Source organism: Anolis sagrei, chromosome 4 (assembly GCF_037176765.1).
Source record: "Anolis sagrei isolate rAnoSag1 chromosome 4, rAnoSag1.mat, whole genome shotgun sequence".
Lineage (NCBI taxonomy): Eukaryota > Metazoa > Chordata > Lepidosauria > Squamata > Dactyloidae > Anolis > Anolis sagrei.
In genome coordinates, this window is record NC_090024.1 from 246,959,183 (window position 1) to 246,980,036 (window position 20,854).

The window sequence follows — 20,854 nt, forward strand, 5'->3', positions numbered from 1 at the left end:
CACCTCGCAACCAATCACCGGTCACATTTGCAGAGAAGGGCGGAAACTCTTCCTTGTGTAGGCCACGCCTTTACGTGACGCGACACCTCGCAACCAATCCCTGCTCGTCTTTGCAGAGAAGGGCGGAAACTCTTCCTTGTGTAGGCCACGCCTCTACGTGACGCTACATTCCTCAACCAATCCCTTCTCCCTTTATCACTGAAGGGTGGAGACTCTTCCTTGTGCAGGCCACGCCTCTAGGTGACGCAGCGCCTGTGAGCCAATCCCAGGCGGGAGGGGCGTGACCTCCCACAGGCCACGCCCCCTCCCTAGTATTTTGCTTCTTCCAGGAAGTAAGGCTAAAGAGAGTGCTCCGGGGCGTGTGCAGAGTGTTTCCTGGAGGGCCGAGGATGATCTCGGAGGTGTTCGTGCTCTCCTCGCAAGGGGACCGGCTCCTCTACAAGGACTGTATCCTTCCTGAAGGGCAGAAGGGGAGAGACTTACTTACTTACTTACTTAGGCGATCCCTCGTTGGACGAGTAAGATGGTCTTCCTTGATGACTATTTTTGTGGGTTTGTAGGTGGCTGTGGAGCCCTCTTCTTGACCCACATCTTCTCCCACAGTGAAGGCATCAGTTTCCAGGTGGAAGGCGGTCCCGGTCGGGGTTGGCTTGACGCGCCTTCCTCCTGGCACGTTTCTCTCTTTCACCCTCCACTCGTGTCTCCTCAAATTCTGCAGCACTGCTGGTCACAGCTGACCTCCAGCTGGAGCGCTCAAGGGCCAGGGCTTCCCAGTTCTCAGTGTCCATGCCAGAGTTTTTAAGGTTGGCTTTAAGCCCATCTTTAAATCTCTTTTCCTGTCCACCAGCATTCCGTTTTCCATTCTTGAGTTCAGAGTAGAGCAACTGCTTTGGGAGACGGTGGTCGGGCATCCGGGCAATGTGGCCAGTCCAGCGGAGTTGGTGGCGGAGAAGCATCACTTCAATGCTGGTGGTCTTTGCTTCTTCCAGCACGCTGACGTTTGTCCGCTTGTCTTCCCAAGAGATTTGCAGGATTTTCCGGAGGCAGCGCTGATTGAATCGTTCCAGGAGTTGCATGTGACGTCTGTAGACAGTCCACGTTTCGCAGGCATAGAGCAGGGTTGGGAGGGGAATAGCTTTATAGACAAGCACCTTGGTATCCCTACGGATGTCCCGGTCCTCGAACACTCTCTGCTTCATTCGGAAAAATGCTGCACTTGCAAAGTTCAGACGGTGTTGCATTTCAGTCTCAATGTTGACATCTGTAGACAGTCCACGTCTCGCAGGCATAGAGCAGGGTTGGGAGGACAGTAGCTTTATAGACAAGCCCCTTGGTCTCCCTACGGATGTCCCAGTTCTCAAACACTCTCTGCTTCATTTGGGAAAATGCTGCACTTGCAAAGCTCAGACGGTGTTGCATTTCAGTCTCAATGTTGACATCTGTAGACAGTCCACATTTCGCAGGCGTATAGCAGGGTTGGGAGGACAATGGCTTTACAGACAAGCACCTTGGTATCCCTACGGATGTCCCGGTCCTCAAACACTCTCTGCTTCATTCGGGAAAATGCTGCACTTGCAAAGCTCAGACGGTGTTGCATTTCAGTCTCAATGTTGACATCTGTAGACAGTCCACATTTCGCAGGCATAGAGCAGGATTGGAAGGACAATAGCTTTATAAACAAGCACCTTGGTATCCCTACGGATGTCCCGGTCCTCAAACACTCTCTGCTTCATTCGGGAAAATGCTGCACTTGCAAAGCTCAGACGGTGTTGCATTTCAGTCTCAATGTTGACATCTGTAGACAGTCCACATTTCGCAGGCATAGAGCAGGGTTGGGAGGACAGTAGCTTTATAGGCAAGCCCCTTGGTCTCCCTATGGATGTCCCGGTCCTCAAACACTCTCTGCTTCATTCGGGAAAATGCTGCACTTGCAGAGCTCAGGCGGTGTTGTATTTTGGCGTCGATGTTGACTTTGGTGGAGAGGTGGCTGCCAAGGGAGCGGAAATGGTCCACATTTCCTAATGTTACACCATTAAGCTGTATCACTGGCATTGGAGAGGGATTGGCTGGTGCCTGCTGGAAAAGCACCTTGGTTTTCTCAATGTTCAGTGAGAGGGCGAGCTTCTCGTATGCTTCTGCGAAGGTGTTTAGAGTGGCTTGTACGTCTTCTTCTGAAGGGGAGGGACAGTGGGGGAGGGCCCTGGTCCCGTTGCCCTCCTTGACCCTCTGCGCACAGTCCGTGGGGAGGGCCACCCCGGCCTCGTGGAGGACTTCTTCCGGAAGGTGACGGCGCTGCCTCCTGACCAGGCCCCGGTCTTCATGGTGAGAAGGGGGTCAAGGCCAAGGGGGAAGCACCGGACGTCACTCACCCTCTGACGTCACACCCTCCCTTTCTCCTGCAGGAGGCGCATCCCCCGGGGCTCCACTTCGCGCATGTGCGTCATGGGGGGCTCTACTTCGTGGCCACCATCCCTTCCAAAGCTTCACCTTTTGCAGCACTGGAGTTCCTCAACAGGTCAGTCGGGGGCGGGGCTTGGAGCTAGGCCACGCCCACTGCACAGCTAGGCCACGCCCCTATGCATGGGACAACTTGGGCCCTCCCTCTCTCCAGGTGTTGTGGACTCCAATTCCTACCTTCCTAACACTTGGAAGGAGGTCCTAAGTTGGCCCATGCCTGGCTAAATCCTACATCAAGGCCAGCTCACACCCCACAACAAAGGATTCCCCCAGGAAGGAAGCAGCCAGGCTTTGAAGGTGCAAGGCTACTCAATGCTAATCAAGCTAGCCAATAGCAACATTCACACTTGGCTCCAACAGATTATAGAGTTCTCTCTTTCTCCCATCCTTGACAACATTCCACAGATATATAGATATATATATATATATATATATATATATATATATATATATATAGGATTCCCCTGGACAGGAAGCAGCCAGACCTTGAGGCTGCAAGGCTACTCAATGTTAATCAAGGTGGCCAGTAGCAACATTCACACTTGCCTCCAACAGATTATAGAGTTCTCTCTTTCTCCCACCTTTGACAACATTCCACACACACACACATATATATAGGATTGCCTCGGGCAGGAAGCAGCCAGGCCTTGAAGGTGTAAGGCTATTCAGTGCTAACCAAGGTGGCCAATAGCAACATTCACACTTGCATCCAACAGACTAGAGTTCTTTCTTTATCTCACCCTGGACATCATTCCATAGATAGATAGGATTTCCTGTGCAGGAAGCAGCCAGACCTTGAAGCTGCAAGGCTATTCTGTGCTAATCAAGGTGATCTATAGCAACATTCACACTCGCCTCCAACAGACGAGAGTTCTTTCTTTCTTTTTCCCACCCTGGACATCATTCCACAGATAGATAGATACATACATACATACATAGATAGCTAGCTAGATATAGGATTGCCTTGGGCAGGAAGCAACCAGACCTTGAAGCTGCATGGCTATTCAGTGTTGATCAAGGTAGCGAATAGCAACACCCTGGTGGCACAGTGGGTTGAACCCCTGTGCCGGCAGGACTGAAGACCGACAGGTCGCAGGTTCGAATCCAGGGAGAGTGTGGATGAGCTCCCTCTGTCAGCTCCAGCTCCTCATGCGGGGACATGAGAGAAGCCTTCCACAAGGATGGTCAAACATCAAAACATCTGGGCAATGTCCCCTGGGCAACGTCCTTGCAGACAGCCAGTTCTCTCACACCAGAAGCGACTTGCAGTTTCTCAGCATGACCATGCTCAATTTTCCAACTTAAGGGAGAGAATGTTCAGGCTGTTAAGGAAGACGTCCAGAGGAGGCCCCACAGCTTTCCCAGGCTATTAGATCCATTGCCAAACTGTGCCTCCTGGGAGAGTGAGGCCCCGCCCATTGTCCCTAACTCCACCCCTTTTGTCTAGATTGGCGGCGCTGCTTCGGGACTCCTGCGGGGCCCTGGACGAGAGGAGCGTGGCCCTCAACTTCGCCCTCCTCTACGAACTCTTGGATGAGCTACTGGTACGTCATGGTGAAAATTTTATTTATTTACTGTATTTGTATACCGCCTTCCTCCTCCTGAGGTGGCAGGCAGATGTTGTAAGCTACAGCCAGGAGACAGATGTTTTAAAGTATCTTCCTCAGTCCCCTTCCTCCTCTTAGCTGGCTTGGGGCGGGGGGGGGGGGAGAAGCAGCAGGATTTTCTCCTTCTCCTCCTGAGGTGGCAGGCAGATGTAGTAAGCAAGAGTCAGGAGACAGGTGTTTTTAAAGTCTCTTCCCCAGTCCCCTTCCTCCTCTTAGCTGGCTTGAGGGGTGGGGGGGGGGGGGGACAAGAAGCAGCAGGATTTTCTCCTTCTCCTTCTGAGGTGGCTGGCAGATGTAGTAAGCAACAGCCAGGAGACAGATGTTTTTAAAGTATCTTCCTCAGTCCCCTTCCTCCTCTTAGCTGGCTTGGGAGGAGGAGAGTAGCAGCAGGATTTCCTCCTTCTCCTCCTGAGGTGGCAGGTAGATGTAGTAAGCAACAGACAGGAGACAGGTGTTTTTAAAGTATCTTCCTCAGTCCCCTTCCTCCTGTTAGCTGTCTTGGGAGGGGGAGAAGCAGCAGGACTTCCTCCTTCTCCTCCTGAGGTGGCAGGCAGATGTAGTAAGCAACAGCCAGGAGACAGGTGTTTTTAAAGTCTCTTCCCCAGTCCCCTTCCTCCTCTTAGCTGGCTTGAGGGGTGGGGGGGGGGGGGACAAGAAGCAGCAGGATTTTCTCCTTCTCCTTCTGAGGTGGCTGGCAGATGTAGTAAGCAACAGCCAGGAGACAGGTGTTTTTAAAGTCTCTTCCCCAGTCCCCTTCCTCCTCTTAGCTGGCTTGAGGGGTGGGGTGGGGGGGACAAGAAGCAGCAGGATTTTCTCCTTCTCCTCCTGAGGTGGCAGGCAGATGTAGTAAGCAAGAGTCAGGAGACAGGTGTTTTTAAAGTCTCTTCCCCAGTCCCCTTCCTCCTCTTAGCTGGCTTGAGGGGTGGGGGGGGGGGGACAAGAAGCAGCAGGATTTTCTCCTTCTCCTTCTGAGGTGGCTGGCAGATGTAGTAAGCAACAGCCAGGAGACAGATGTTTTTAAAGTATCTTCCTCAGTCCCCTTCCTCCTCTTAGCTGGCTTGGGAGGAGGAGAGTAGCAGCAGGATTTCCTCCTTCTCCTCCTGAGGTGGCAGGTAGATGTAGTAAGCAACAGACAGGAGACAGGTGTTTTTAAAGTATCTTCCTCAGTCCCCTTCCTCCTGTTAGCTGTCTTGGGAGGGGGAGAAGCAGCAGGACTTCCTCCTTCTCCTCCTGAGGTGGCAGGCAGATGTAGTAAGCAACAGCCAGGAGACAGGTGTTTTTAAAGTCTCTTCCCCAGTCCCCTTCCTCCTCTTAGCTGGCTTGAGGGGTGGGGGGGGGGGGGGACAAGAAGCAGCAGGATTTTCTCCTTCTCCTCCTGAGGTGGCAGGCAGATGTATTAAGCAACAGCCAGGAGACAGGTGTTTTTAAAGTCTCTTCCTCAGTTCCTTTTCTCCTCTTAGCTGGCTTGGGAGGGGGAGAATAGCAGTAGGATTTCCTCCTTCTCCTTCTGAGGTGGCAGGCAGATGTATTAAGCAACAGCCAGGAGACAGGTGTTTTTAAAGTCTCTTCCTCAGTTCCTTTTCTCCTCTTAGCTGGCTTGGGAGGGGGAGAATAGCAGTAGGATTTCCTCCTTCTCCTTCTGAGGTGGCTGGCAGATGTAGTAAGCAACAGCCAGGAGACAGGTGTTTTTAAAGTCTCTTCCCCAGTCCCCTTCCTCCTCTTAGCTGGCTTGAGGGGTGGGGTGGGGGGGACAAGAAGCAGCAGGATTTTCTCCTTCTCCTCCTGAGGTGGCAGGCAGATGTAGTAAGCAAGAGTCAGGAGACAGGTGTTTTTAAAGTCTCTTCCCCAGTCCCCTTCCTCCTCTTAGCTGGCTTGAGGGGTGGGGGGGGGGGGACAAGAAGCAGCAGGATTTTCTCCTTCTCCTTCTGAGGTGGCTGGCAGATGTAGTAAGCAACAGCCAGGAGACAGATGTTTTTAAAGTATCTTCCTCAGTCCCCTTCCTCCTCTTAGCTGGCTTGGGAGGAGGAGAGTAGCAGCAGGATTTCCTCCTTCTCCTCCTGAGGTGGCAGGTAGATGTAGTAAGCAACAGACAGGAGACAGGTGTTTTTAAAGTATCTTCCTCAGTCCCCTTCCTCCTGTTAGCTGTCTTGGGAGGGGGAGAAGCAGCAGGACTTCCTCCTTCTCCTCCTGAGGTGGCAGGCAGATGTAGTAAGCAACAGCCAGGAGACAGGTGTTTTTAAAGTCTCTTCCCCAGTCCCCTTCCTCCTCTTAGCTGGCTTGAGGGGTGGGGGGGGGGGACAAGAAGCAGCAGGATTTTCTCCTTCTCCTCCTGAGGTGGCAGGCAGATGTATTAAGCAACAGCCAGGAGACAGGTGTTTTTAAAGTCTCTTCCTCAGTTCCTTTTCTCCTCTTAGCTGGCTTGGGAGGGGGAGAATAGCAGTAGGATTTCCTCCTTCTCCTTCTGAGGTGGCAGGCAGATGTATTAAGCAACAGCCAGGAGACAGGTGTTTTTAAAGTCTCTTCCTCAGTTCCTTTTCTCCTCTTAGCTGGCTTGGGAGGGGGAGAATAGCAGTAGGATTTCCTCCTTCTCCTTCTGAGGTGGCAGGCAGATGTAGTAAGCAACAGACAGGAGACAGGTGTTTTTAAAGTCTCTTCCTCAGTCCCCTTCCTGTTAGCTGTCTTGGGAGGGGGAGAGTAGCAGCAGGACTTCCTCCTTCTCCTCCTGAGGTGGCAGGCAGATGTAGTAAGCAACAGCCAGGAGACAGGTGTTTTTAAAGTCTCTTCCTCAGTTCCCTTCCTCCTCTTAGCTGTCTTGGGAGGGGGAGAGTAGCAGCAGGACTTCCTCCTTCTCCTCCTGAGGTGGCAGGCAGATGTAGTAAGCAAGAGTCAGGAGACAGGTGTTTTTAAAGTCTCTTCCTCAGTCCCCTTCCTCCTCTTAGCTGTCTTGGGAGGGGGAGAGTAGCAGCAGGACTTCCTCCTTCTCCTCCTGAGGTGGCAGGCAGATGTAGTAAGCAACAGACAGGAGACAGGTGTTTTTAAAGTCTCTTCCTCAGTCCCCTTCCTGTTAGCTGTCTTGGGAGGGGGAGAGTAGCAGCAGGACTTCCTCCTTCTCCTCCTGAGGTGGCAGGCAGATGTAGTAAGCAACAGCCAGGAGACAGGTGTTTTTAAAGTCTCTTCCCCAGTCCCCTTCCTCCTCTTAGCTGGCTTGAGGGGTGGGGGGGGGACAAGAAGCAGCAGGATTTTCTCCTTCTCCTCCTGAGGTGGCAGGCAGATGTATTAAGCAACAGCCAGGAGACAGGTGTTTTTAAAGTCTCTTCCTCAGTTCCTTTTCTCCTCTTAGCTGGCTTGGGAGGGGGAGAATAGCAGTAGGATTTCCTCCTTCTCCTTCTGAGGTGGCAGGCAGATGTATTAAGCAACAGCCAGGAGACAGGTGTTTTTAAAGTCTCTTCCTCAGTTCCTTTTCTCCTCTTAGCTGGCTTGGGAGGGGGAGAATAGCAGTAGGATTTCCTCCTTCTCCTTCTGAGGTGGCAGGCAGATGTAGTAAGCAACAGACAGGAGACAGGTGTTTTTAAAGTATCTTCCTCAGTCCCCTTCCTGTTAGCTGTCTTGGGAGGGGGAGAGTAGCAGCAGGACTTCCTCCTTCTCCTCCTGAGGTGGCAGGCAGATGTAGTAAGCAACAGCCAGGAGACAGGTGTTTTTAAAGTCTCTTCCTCAGTTCCCTTCCTCCTCTTAGCTGTCTTGGGAGGGGGAGAGTAGCAGCAGGACTTCCTCCTTCTCCTCCTGAGGTGGCAGGCAGATGTAGTAAGCAAGAGTCAGGAGACAGGCTTTTTAAAGACTCTTCCTCAACCCCCTTCCTCCTCTTAGCTGTCTTGGGAGGGGGAGAGTAGCAGCAGGACTTCCTCCTTCTCCTCCTGAGGTGGCAGGCAGATGTAGTAAGCAAGAGTCAGGAGACAGGCATTTTTAAAGACTCTTCCTCAGCCCCCTTCCTCCTCTTAGCTGGCTTGGGAGGGGGAGAGTAGCAGGAGGACTTCCTCCTTCTCCTCCTGAGGTGGCAGGCAGATGTAGTAAGCAACAACCAGGAGACAGGTGTTTTTAAAGTCTCTTCCTCAGTCCCCTTTCTCCCCTTAGCTGGCTTGGATGGGGGGAGAGTAGCAGCAGGATTTCCTCCTCCTTCTTCTGAGGTGGCAGGCAGATGTAGTGACCTGCCTCAAGACAGGACCTAGATCAAAGGGCCGGGGCCTCACTAAAGTGGCAGGTGGAACCCCCCCCCCCCACACACACACACACTCTTTCACTGGCTCCTTCCCTTCCTTCCAGGACTACGGCTACGTCCAGAGCACGGCCCCCGAGGTGCTGCGGAACTTCCTGCAAGTGGAGCCGGTCCTGGGCCCGCGCTTCAGCCTCCTGGACCTCAGCTCCGTGGGGCTGGTGAGCCCGTGGTGCCTACTGGTGGAGGGGTGCGGGTGGGAGAGAGAGCCCATTGCAGGCTTCCTTGGCTTGTTCTCTGGCTGCAGGACAGGACTCGAGGGAACCTGCAGCCAACGGAAACGAGAGAGAGTCATTTTTATTTCTTGCCCGCCTCGCCTAATGGCTTGAGATGGGTTACCGCATCAGTAAAACATAAACAAACACGTAATCATTTTAGAATACTTCGTAAGATGCACATATTAAAACATACATCCATAAAATGTGCATCAAAATACACAAAACAAAAACAGGGCACACAGTGGAGTTTTACTTACTTACTTAGGCAATCCCTCGTTGTACGAGGATGATGGTCCTCCAAGATCAGTGTCCTGGCAGTGGGTCTGTAGATGACCGTCGAGCCCTATTCTTGACCTGCATCTTCTCCCACAGTGAGGGCATCGGTTTCCAGGTGGAAGGTGGCCCCGGTCAGGGTTGGCTTGACGTGCCTTCCTCTTGGCATGTTTCTCTCTTCCACCCTCCATTCGTTCCTCTTCAAATTCTGCAGCACTGCTGGTCACAACTGACCTCCAGCTGGAGCGCTCAAGGGACAGGGCTTCCCAGTTCTCAGTGTCTATGCCAGAGTTTTTAAAGTTGGCTTTGAGCCCATCTTTAAATCTCTTTTCCTGTCCTCCAACATTGTTTTCTGTTCTTGAGTTCGGAGTAGAGCAACTGCTTTGGGAGGCAGTGGTTGGCCATCCTGACAATGTGGCTGGTCCAGCAGAGTTGATGGCGGAGGACCATCGCTTCAGAGCTGGTCGTCTTTGCTTCTTCCAGCTTGTCTTCCCAAAATATTTGTCCGCTTGCCTTCCCAAAATATTTGCAGGATTTTCCGGAGGCATCGCTGCTGGAATCATTCCAGGAGTTGCATGTGACGTCTGTAGACAGTCCACGTTTCGCAGGCGTTGAGCAGGGTTGGGAGGGGAATAGCTTTATAAACAAGCACCTTGGTCTCCCTACGGATGTCCCGGTCCTCAAACACTCCCAGAGAGCTCAGGCAGTGTCGTATTTCAGTGTCAGTGTTGACTTTGGTGGAGAAGTGGCTGGCAAGGGAGTGGAAATGGTCAACATCCTCTAATGTTCCACCATTAAGCTGTATCACTGGCATTGGAGAGGGATTGGCCAGTGACTGCTGGAAGAGCACTTTGGTTTTCTTGATGTTCAATGAGAGGCCGAGCTTCTCGTATGCTTCAGCAAAGATGTTTAGAGTGGTTTGTGGGTCTTCTTCTGAATGTGCACAGATGACGTTGTCATCAGCATACTGGAGTTCTATAACAGACCTTGGTTTTGGCCTTCAGTCTGCTGAAGTTGAATAGCTTGCCACCTGTCCAATAGATGATTTCCACTCTGGTAGGAAGCTTCCCATCAACAAGGCGAAGTATCATAGCGATGAAGATGGAGAATAAAGTTGGGGCAATAACAACACATCCCTGTTTGACACCCGATTCCACCTTAAATGGGTCACTTTGGGAGCCATTGCTGTCCAGGACTGTTGCCATCATGTCATCGTGGAGGAGCCGCAGGATAGTCACAAGCTTGTTAGGGCACCTGATTTTTTGGAGGATGGTCCAGAGAGTGCTGTGATTCACTATGTTGAGTTTAAAATCCACCATTAAAACTGTCTGCGTAGGCAAACAGCCCTCCAGGTTCCATAGCATTCAGCTCACAAGAGCCCCGCAAAAGGGGGGAAACTACCCGTATTGACTCAAATCTAATGCTCACCTTTTTGGGGTGTCTTAGTCTCCAGGGCAGCTGAAAGGAAGCCTGCTCCCTCCTCCCTATGGCTTCCCGTCACATCATTACATATGGCCATCGTCCTGTCTCCTTTCAGCCTTCTCTTCTGCAGGCTAAGCATGCCCAGCTCTTTCAACCACTCCTCATAGGGCTTGTTCTTCAGACCCTTGGTCATTTGTCGCCCTCCTGCAGTGCATACCTGTTGGAGAAATCTAGGTATTTCAGTAGACTACATAAGCTGGACATGGCTCAGCTTTAAATGGTGAGACTTTAAATGGTGTCTCACTCGATGTGCACCTGACCCCTTGCAAAAAATGGCATAGGGATGGCTTCTTGGGACTCCAGGTGAAAGCTGCCGGCTCTGGGGAAACAGCACACAGGAGAATGGCTCCTTTTTTCTGGCGCATCCAGACCCATTCACTGGGGACACTATAGCAAAGTACTGGATGACTTGATTTCCCCGTGGCTCTCAACCTTCCTAATGCTAGGACCCCTTAATACAGTTCCTCATGTTGTGGTGACCCTCAACCCTAAAATTATTTTTGTTGCTACTTCATAACTTTAATTTTGCTACTGTTACAAATTGTAATGTAAATATCTGATATACAAGATGTATTTCCATTCAATAGACCAAATCTGGCACAACTATCTGCTATGCCCAAATTTGACTTGGGGGGGGGGGGGGCTTGATTTTATCATTTCTGAGTTATAGTTGCTGGGATTTATAGTTCACCTACAAAGAGCATTCTGAACTCCACCGACAATGGAATTGAACCAAACTTGGCACGCAGAACTCCCATGACCAACACAAAATACTGGAAGGGTTTGGTGGGCATTGATCTTGATTTTTGGAGTTGTAGTTTACCTATATCCAGTAAGCACTGTGGACTCAATACTCAATATGCCCAAATGTGAACGCTGGTGGAATTTAGGAGAAATAGAACTTGACATTTGGGAGTTGTAGTTGTTGGGATTTATAGTTCACCTACAATCAAAGAGCATTCTGAACTCCACCAACCATGGAATTGAACCAACCTTGGCACACAGAACTCCCATGACCAACAGGGTTTGGTGGGCATTGACCTTGAGTACGAGAGTTGTAGTTCACCTACATCCAGAGAACACTGTGGACTCAAACAAGGATGGATCTGGACCAAACTTGGCATGAATACTCAATATAACCAAATGTGAACATTGCTGGAGTTGGGGGAAAATAGAGCTTGACATTTGGGAGTTGTAGTTGTTTGAATTTATAGTTCACCTACAATCAAGGAGCATTCTGAATCCCACCAACGGTAGAATTGGGCCAAATTTTCCACACAAAACCCCCATGACCAATAGAAAATACTGTGTTTTCTGATGGTCTTTGGTGACTCCCCTGACGCCCTCTCACGCCCCCCCCCCCCCCGGGGGTCCCGACCTCCAGGTTGAGAACCACTGGGTTAGACCTTCCCTCTATTTGGAGCAGTGCTTCCTTCCTCTGGGAAAACAAAACAGACCCATTGACAGCCTTGTTCCAGGAAGGGGGTGTTTTGCAACCCTCGCAGCTTGGGCCTGTTTCTAACCGTGGTCCTTTTTTTGTGTTTGAAGTTTGGAGCGGACACTCAGCAGAGCAAGGTGGCCCCCAGCTCTGCCGCGGCCCGGCCAGCCCTCTCCCTGCGCGGGGAACAGGTCAGAAGACACACCTCATATTCCTCAATCTGGGTTCATCCAGAACCATTGGTCCAACTGGTGTCTTTCTCTGTCCCAGGGTTCCCGGCCAGAGGTCTTCCTGGACCTGGTGGAGCGCCTCACGGTGATCATTGCAGCCAATGTGAGTTTGTTAGGGGGGGCAGTTTATTTGGGGAGATAGGGCCCTAGCCTCCATTGAATTGGTTGGGTGGAACTGAGCCTTCTGGCCACCCCTCCTTCCCTCCCCAGGGAACACCCATGAAAGTCGACATCCAAGGAGAGATCCGGCTCAAGAGTTTCTTCCCAAATTGTTCCGGTGAGTAAATCATGCAAGTATTGTTGGGCGAGTGGGCTTATTAACTAAAGACCCTTCCTATAAATGTACTTCTTCGCAGTAGCGTGACCCAGCATCAAAGTGATGAAAAGAACAAAAGCAGAGACCAATTTTATATCTTCCTTAGGAGGCTTTCCTTGATAGCAAAACAATATTGTTGCACTGTTTACAACAAGGTTTCCACAACACAAAGTTCAACCTTCACACTGGAGCTTCACACACGATGGGCTTCTCTCACTGAAGCTTCTCCCACTGAGGCCTTTCTCCCACTGAGGGCTCTCTCAGACTGATAGCTATTAAGCTACAGGCACACTTTATATGGAACTGCAGCTTTTTGCTGAGTCTGGGTTGTTGTAGGTTTTTTCGGGCTATATGGCCATGGTGTATAGAGGCATTCTCTCCTGACATTTCGCCTGCATCTATGGCAAGCATCCTCAGAGGTATAAATATGTGAGAGGAAGCCACAGGGAGGAGGGAGCAAGCTTGTTTTCTGCTTCCCTGGAGACTAGGACGCGGAACAATGGCTTCAGACTACAAGAGAGGAGATTCCATCTGAACATGAGGAAGAACTTCCTGACTGTGAGAGCCGTTCAGCAGTGGAACTCTCTGCCCCGGAGTGTGGTGGAGGCTCCTTCTTTGGAAGCTTTTAAGCAGAGGCTGGATGGCCATCTGTCAGGGGTGATTTGAATGCAATATTCCTGCTTCTTGGCAGAATGGGGTTGGACTGGATGGCCCATGAGGTCTCTTCCAACTCTTTGATTCTATGATTCTAGTGAGGTCTGTTGGGACTAGGAAAAAGGGTTTATATATCTGTGGAATAATGTCCAGGGTGGGAGAAAGGACTCTTGTCTGCTGGAGCTAGGTGTGAATGTTTCAACTGACCACCTTGATTAGCATTTGATGGCCTGGCAGTGCCTGGGGCAATCTTATGTTGAGAGGTGATTAGATGTCCTTGTTTGTTTCCTCTCTGTTGTTGTGCTGTTGTAATTTTTGAGTTTTTTAATACTGGTAGCCAGATTTTGTTCATTTTCATGGTTTCCTCCTTTCTGTTGAAATTGTCCACATGCTTCTTGTGGATTTCAATGGTTTCTCTGTGTAGCCTGACATGGTGGTTGTGAGAGTGGTCCAGCATTTCTGTGTTCTCCAATAAAATGCTATGTCCAGGTTGGTTCCTCAGGTGCTCTGCTATGGCTGACTTCTCTGGTTGAAGGAGTCTGCAGTGCTTTTCATGTTCCTTGATGCGTGTCTGGGCAATGCTGCTGCGTTTGGTGGTCCCTCTGTAGACTTCTTGTCCACAGCTGCATGGTACACGGTAGACTCCCGCAGAAGTGAGAGGATCCCTCGTCCTTTGCTGAAAGTAGCATTGGTTGGATTTTCTTGGTGGGTCTGGAGATAGTTTGTATGTTGTGTTTCCTCATCAGCTTCCTTTTGCGGTCAGTGGTTCCCTTGATGTCTGGCAGGAACCCTTTCCCTCTGGGTGGGTCTTGGTCTTGTCTCTCGTGGCTTCTTCTCGGTGGTCTTGCAGCTCTTCTGATGTCTGAGGTGGAGTCTCCCTTGGCCTGGAGAGCCCAGTTGAGGGGGTTCCGTTCATCTTGGAGGAGGTGGGCTTCGCAGATTCTTTTTGCACGGTCTGCCAAGGCTTGAATGGGGCTTCTTTTTTTACTTGGGTGATGGTTGGAGTTTTTATGTAGATATCTATCTGTGTGGATTTTCTGTAGACGGTGTGACCCAATTGTGGATCTGGTTTGCGGATGACTAGGACATCTAGAAAAGGCAGTCTTCATTTTCTTTTTCCATGGTGAATTGGATGTTTGCTGTTGAGATGGTCCAGGAACCTGTTGAGTTCTTCTTCTCCATGGCTCCAAATGGTGAAAGTGTCATCCATTTTATATCTTCCAATTCTATATCTACACAACCAATTTTATATCTTCCTTAGGAGGCTTTTCTTGATAGCAAAATATGGTTGCACTGGGTTGTTGTAGGTTTTTTCGGGCTATATGGCCATGGTCTAGAGGCATTCTCTCCTGACGTTTCGCCTGCATCTATGGCAAGCATCCTCAGAGGTAGTTGCACTGTTTACAACAAGGTTTCCGTAACACAAAGTTCAACCTTCATACTGGAGCTTCACACACAGCAGCCTTCACACACGATGGCCTTCAACCTGGGGCTTCTCTCACCGAAGCTTCTCCCACTGAGGCTTCTCCCACTGAGGCTTTCTCCCACTGAGGGCTCTCTCAGACTGAGAGCTATTAAGCTACAGGCACACCTTATATGGAACTGCAGCTTTTTCTGAGTCATTGCATCCATGTAACCCTTTCAGTACTTGACTCACATTTTTGTAATTAAAAATACCTTATTGATATTTAATATTTCTAACAAGAATGGACCAATTTCAGGAAGCAGGCCTAGCCCTTGATTCCCAGGTTCGGGATCAAGAATTTGCTTCCACTTAGAATCAAAAAATTGGAAGAGACCTCATGGGTCATCCAGTCCACCCCCATTCTGCCAAGAAGCAAGAAAATTGCATTCAAAGCACCCCTGACAGATGGCCATCCAGCCTTTGTTTAAAAGCCCCCAAAGAAGAAGCCTCCATCACACTCTGGGGCAGAGAGTTCCACTGCTGAACAGCTCTCACAGTCATAGAATCCTAGAATCCTAGAGTTGGAAGAGACCTCATGGGCCATCATCCAGTCCAACCCCATTCTGCCAAGAAGCAGGAATATTGCTTTCAAATCACCCCCGACAGATGGTCATCCAGCCTCTGTTTCAAAGCCCCCAAAGAAGGAGCCTCCACCACACTCCGGGGCAGAGAGTTCCACTGCTGAACAGCTCTCACAGTCAGGAAGTTCTTCCTCATGTTCAGATGGAATCTCCTTTCACTTCTCCTGCTCCTCCTATGCAGGCAGGGCATGCTCTTCTTTGAGGAATTCTGCCCCTCCCCACCACCACGTGCCCCTGAGAGGTAGGGGGCCCTACTTTACCCCATGATTGACAGCTTCAAAATTGACATTGACAAACTGACCCAAGAGCCCCTTCCAACGCAAGGAGGCAAAGCGTTTGTGACGAGCTCCATGGCTTCCCTTGCAGAGATGCGGGTGGGCCTCTCGGAGGAGTTCTGCGTGGGCAAAATGGAGCTCCGTGGTGAGTGCCAGCCCCTTCCCTTGAACATCCCCTCCCCTTGGGCTCCCCCCCCCAAAAAAACTGCCCCCCTTCTCTTCTTCCCAGGCTATGGCACGGCGGTCCGAGTGGACGAGTGCTCCTTCCACAGCTCCGTGAGGCTGGATGAGTTTGAGCGCAGCCGCGTCCTGAGGGTGACCCCCAGCCAAGGGGAGGTAAAGGCATGTGGGGAGGAAGAGGGGACCACAAGAGGGTGGGTGGGTGTCCAATTGAGGATCCTGATCCCCCCACCCCTCTTTTTGAGCAGCTGACCCTGATGCAGTACCAGCTGGCCGACCACTGCCCCACCGCCCTGCCCTTCCACCTCTTCCCCACCGTCCACCACGACCTTCCCAGTGGCCGGTGAGTGGGCTTTTGTTTGGGGAGAGGGGAGGGCGCTGGGTCCAAATTGCCCCCTCCCTCAGCTCTTTGGAGGGGTTTTGTGGCCTCAATAGGCATTGTGGGGGCGCTTGGCTGCCATTGCTGCAGGGCAGGTGGGAAAGGCCAGGTGTGCCCTCACTTCTGCCCGTGCTTTCCTCCTTCTGTAGGGTGCAAGTCTACCTCAAGCTCCGCTGTGACCTGCCACCTAAGAGGTAAGCCACCTTCAGAGAGGGCAGATATGTGTGTCAGAGATTAACATTAATAATTAACTGGGTTTTTTTAATTATAAAAGCGAGTCAAGCACTGAAAGTAAGTAGGCGGAAGACTGTTAAGAGTTAGTGGGCCAAAGCTAGTGTCGTTTTGAGGAGAGTGAGTAGGCCAAAGCCTGTTAAAGAGTCAGTGGGCCAAAGCTAGTGTTGTTCTGAAGAGAGTGAGTAGGCCGAAGCCTGTTAAGAATCAGTGAGCCAAAGCTAGGGTCGTTCTGAAGAGAACGAGTAGGCCGAAGCCTGTTAAGAGTTAGTGGGCCAAAGCTAGTGTCGTTCCAAGGAGAGTAACAGGCCAAAGCTAGTGTTGTTCTGAGGAGAGCAAGTAGGCCAAAGCCTGTTAAGAGTTAGTAGGCCAAAGTTAGTGTCGTTCTGAAGAGTGTGTGTAGGCAGAAGCCTATTAAGAGTCAGTGAGCCAAAGCTAGTGTCCTTCTGAGGACAGTAACAGGCCAAAGCTAGTGTCATTCTGAGGAGAGCGAGTAGGCTGAAGCCTGTTAAGAGTGAGTGGGCCAAAGCTAGTGTTGTTCCGAGGAGAGTAACAGGCCAAAGCTAGTGTCGTTCTGAGGAGAGCGAGTAGGCCAAAGCCTCTTAAGAGTGAGTGGGCCAAAGATAGTGTCGTTCTGAAGAGAGTGAGTAGACCAAAGCTTGTTAAGAGTCAGTGATACAAAGCTAGTGTCGTCCTGAAGAGAGCGAGTAGGCAGAAGCCTGTTAAGAGTTAGTGGGCCAAAGCTAGTGTTGTTCTGAGGAGAGTGAGTAGCCTGAAGTCTGTTAAGAATCAGTGGGCCAAAGCTAGTGTCGTCCTGAGGAGAGTGAGTAGGCTGAAGCCTGTTAAGAGTCAGTGGGCCAAAGCTAGTGTCGTCCTGAGGAGAGGGAGTAGGCCAAAGCCTGTTAAAAGTCAGTGGGCCAAAGCTAGTGTCGTCCTGAGGAGAGGGAGTAGGCCAAAGCCTGTTAAAAGTCAGTGGGCCAAAGCTAGTGTCCTTCTGAGGAGAGCGGGTAGGCAGAAGCCTGTTAAGAGTTAGTGGGCCAAAGCTAGTATCGTTCTGAGGAGAGGGAGTAGGCCGAAGCCTGTTAAGAGTCAGTGGGCCAAAGCTAGTGTAGTTCCGAGGAGAGTGAGTAGGCCAAAGCCTGTTAAAGAGTTAGTGGGCCAAAGCTAGTGTAGTTCCGAGGAGAGTGAGTAGGCCAATGCCTGCTAAGAGTCAGTGGGCCAAAGCTAGTGTCATTCTGAAGAGAGTAACAGGCCAAAGCTAGTGTCGTTCTGAGGAGAGCAAGTAGGCAGAAGCCTGTTAAGAGTTAGTGGGCCAAAGCTAGTATCGTTCTGAGGAGAGTGAGTAGGCCGAAGCCTGTTGGAGTCAGTGGGCCAAAGCTAGTGTCACCCTGAGGAGAGTAACAGGCTAAAGCTAGTGTCGTACTGAAGAGTGTGTGTAGGCTGAAGCCTGTTAAGAGTCAGTGGGCCAAAGCTAGTGTTGTTCCAAGGAGAGTAACAGGCCAAAGCTAGTGTCGTTCTGAGGAGAGCAAGTAGGCCGAAGCCTGTTAAGAATCAGTAGGCCAAAGCTAGTGTTGTCCTGAGGAGTGTGAGGTAAACCTCTGTGTGAGAGAAGCCTCATGTCAGAAAGCTCCAGTGTAAAGGCTGCTGTGTGTAAAGCTATTGTGTATTTGTTTACATCTTTTACTATATTATTTGGCTACAAAGAAAAGCCTCCTATGGAAAGGATAACAACATTGGTCTGTGTGTTTTTGTTCTTTTCGATTACTCTGGGCTTCTGGTTTGGGTCACACTGCTCCTGCTAAGTTGCTGATGTACATTTATGAGGAGGGTATTTGCTAATAAGCCCACTTGCCCAACATGTGAGCACCCCAAAATACAGAGAGACCCTCATCTCCCTTTCTCTCTCTCTCTCTCAGCCACGCCGTCAACGTCCGTGTCCACCTCCCGGTCCCCAAAGCAGTGCTGAGGTAATCCTGGCACCACTCTGGGCAGCGTCCGGTCTCTGCCTTTCAGGCCGAGGAGGGGTCACCCCATTGGGGAAGGGGGATGACCTTGACCGCTGCTCCTCCCTCCCACCCAGCCTCTCCCAGGAACTGAGCAGCCCTGAGCAGACGGCCGCCCTGCAGACCAGCACCAAGTCCGTCGAGTGGGTCGTGCCCCGCATCCAGGGGGGCTCCCAGCTCTCTGCCCTCTTTAAGGTGAGTGTGGGACAAGGGAGGCTGGTCGAGGTCAGTTAGAGATGCCTCTTGTTCTCTAACGGCCTTCCTGCCTCCTTTCCGCAGCTGGAAGTGCCCGGCCTGAGCCGCGGAGGCCTGCGGGAGCTGGGCCCGGCCAACCTGTCCTTCGAGGTGCCGGCCTTTGCCTGCTCGGGGCTGCAGATCCGCTTCCTGCGCTTCGTGGGGCCGCAGAGCAGCCTCCCCCACCGCTGGGTGCGCTACGTGACCCACAGCGATGCCTACGCCATACGCCTCAACGCGGGGTCATAGCAGCCACCGGGACAGAGAAGGACAAGCCCGCAGGTGCTTGGCACAAAACAACTTTATCCCAACGAGAGTCAACAAGCAGAGCCAGGAAGACAGCCCAGAACTCTGCAAATAAGTGCAACGGAAACAGTCCCATGGTGGCCCCCTCCAACCTTCCTTCTGAGGGAAGGGGCCGGGGAGAAAGAGCAATCGGCGCTCAACTTCAGCCCCACAAACTGGCCCTGAGGCACAAGGCACTGACCGGTGGGGGCAGGTGGAGGTAGAGGTGGGGGGGGCACAGCCTCAGTCGTTCTGCAAAGAAGAGAGAGAGACCTCAATGGAGGCAATGCCCTTTCCCAGCCTTAGCAAGAAATCTGCTAACACAGGCTTCCTGTGTACAGTGTTCCCTCACTTAGTCCGGGGGGGGGGGGGGGGTAATAATATTTATTTATTTACTTCGCTTGTATACCGCTCTTCTCAGCCCTTAGGCGACTCAGAGCGGTTAACAACAAATTCCAATATACACAGTAGAAAATCATTAACATATGCAAGTGAGTAAACATCAAACATCAATACATCAATTTAACAATCCATCACGTCTCACTAATAAAATCAGAATCCAGTCTCCATATCCATTTTCCGTGTTCCAATAATCAATTCAATTGCACTGCCTAGTTGAATGCCTGTTCGAACAGCCAGGTCTTCACTCTCCTCCGGAATGCCAGTAGGGAGGGGGCCGATCTAATGTCCGTAGGAAGGGCGTTCCACAGCCGAGGGGCCACCACTGAGAAGGCCCTGTCTCTCTTCCCCGCCAGGCGTGCTTGTGAAGCTGGCGGGATCGAGAGCAGGGCCTCCCCAGACGATCTTAGTGTCCTAACTGGTTCATAGGAGGAGATGCGTTCGGACAGGTAAGTCGGGCCAGAACCGTTAAGGGCTTTAAAGGCTAAAGCCAGCATTTTGAATTGTGCCCAGTAGCAAATTGGCAGCCAGTGGAGCTGGCGCAACAGAGGAGTTGTATGCTCCCTGGGTGCCGCTCCTGTTAACATCCTGGCTGCTGATCGTTGGACCATTTGAAGCTTCCAAGCAGTCTTCAAAGGCAACCCCACGTAGAGAGCGTTGCAGTAGTCTATATGGGATGTGACCAGAGCGTGGACTACTGTGGCCAAGTCAGACTTCCCAAGGTACAGGCGCAGCTGGCGCACCAGTTTTAACTGTGCGAATGCTCCCCTGGTCACCGCTGAAACCTGGGGTTCCAGGCTCAGCGCTGAGTCCAGGATCACACCCAAGCTGCGAACCTGCGTCTTCAGGGGGAGTATGACCCCATCCAACACAGGCTGTAACCCTATGCCCTGTTCGGCCTTGCGACTGACCAGGAAGACCTAATAATAATAATAATAATAATACTTTATTTATACCCCGCCACCATCTCCCCAAGGGACTCGGAGCGGCTTACATGAGGCCAAGCCCAACAACACATCAATAAAAACAAGAAAGCATTCCAGGACCCCCCCCCCCCCCCACAATAAGGGAAAATCCATGAAATAGGGTTAATTTTAATATTTATACATTATTTTATATATTATTTTCTTACCCGCGCTTCCTTACCCACCTCCCGGCCTATCCCAAATATATTTATTTATTTATAGTATTTATATTCCGCCCTTCTCACCCCGGTGGGGACTCAGGGCGGATTATAGTGTACACATATATGGCAAACATTCAATGCCAATTTGACATACAACGTATACAGACATACACAGAGGCTATTTAACTTTTTCTGGCCGCCAGGGGAACTGTCGCTTTCATCGTCCATCTGCGACACTGATGAAGTACTTCCGCATTCCCCGCATGCTTCCCACTGGAGTCTTTTTTATGGCCTCATAAATTAGTTAATTTAGCCTCCCCACATAAGGTGGTACCTAATTTTCCTACTTGACAGATGCAACTGTCTTTTGGGTTGCAAAGGTCGACAACACGCTACACAATTGGTTGGAAGCCCACTCCAACCTGGGCTGGCTTCGAACTCATGACCTTTGGTCAGAGTGATCTTAATGCAGCTGACACTCAGCCAGCTGCGCCACAATCTCAGTGCCAAAGGCGCCTGCCTGCCTCCCTGGCCTCCACGGACCCCTGCAAAGCCTCCAGAGTTTTGCAGGCAGCAGCAGGCCAGGGAGGCAGGACTTCCCCACCGCACTTCCGGGGTCTCTGGCCTTCACTGGACGTAAATATTTTATATTAATATTTTCAAAAACCTGCGAAACAGCAAATCCGCTAAAAGCGAGCCGCAAATAGCAAGAGAACACTGTACAGCTAGCCTATAGGGGGGGGGGGGAGCCTAT

The 20,854-nt window shown here is 51.1% G+C and overlaps 2 protein-coding genes across 3 annotated transcripts in view; one reads left to right on the forward strand and one right to left on the reverse strand.

The window, feature by feature from the left end:
* Window positions 1-295: 295 nt before the first annotated feature.
* Window positions 296-18,933, forward strand: AP4M1 (adaptor related protein complex 4 subunit mu 1). 2 transcript variants are annotated; one of them, XM_067468315.1, is made up of 15 exons: window positions 297-447; window positions 2,237-2,322; window positions 2,403-2,515; window positions 3,905-4,001; window positions 8,382-8,492; window positions 11,853-11,933; window positions 12,013-12,075; window positions 12,183-12,249; window positions 15,355-15,408; window positions 15,493-15,599; window positions 15,692-15,786; window positions 15,972-16,016; window positions 17,970-18,020; window positions 18,134-18,251; window positions 18,336-18,933. In XM_067468315.1, the coding sequence occupies exons 1-15, from the start codon at window positions 390-392 to the stop codon at window positions 18,537-18,539; spliced, it is 1,350 nt and encodes a 449-aa protein (XP_067324416.1). In that variant the 5' UTR covers window positions 297-389; the 3' UTR covers window positions 18,540-18,933. The 2 variants fall into 2 exon arrangements, with proteins under 2 accessions (XP_067324415.1, XP_067324416.1); XM_067468314.1 differs by having other exon boundaries at window positions 296-447; window positions 15,355-15,599.
* Window positions 18,819-20,854, reverse strand: part of STAG3 (STAG3 cohesin complex component) — a 46,996-nt gene continuing 44,960 nt past the window's right edge. Inside the window, exon 31 of the mRNA XM_067467134.1 lies at window positions 18,819-18,827. Coding sequence (XP_067323235.1) covers window positions 18,819-18,827 — 9 coding nt within the window. The remainder of the gene's footprint in view (window positions 18,828-20,854) is intronic.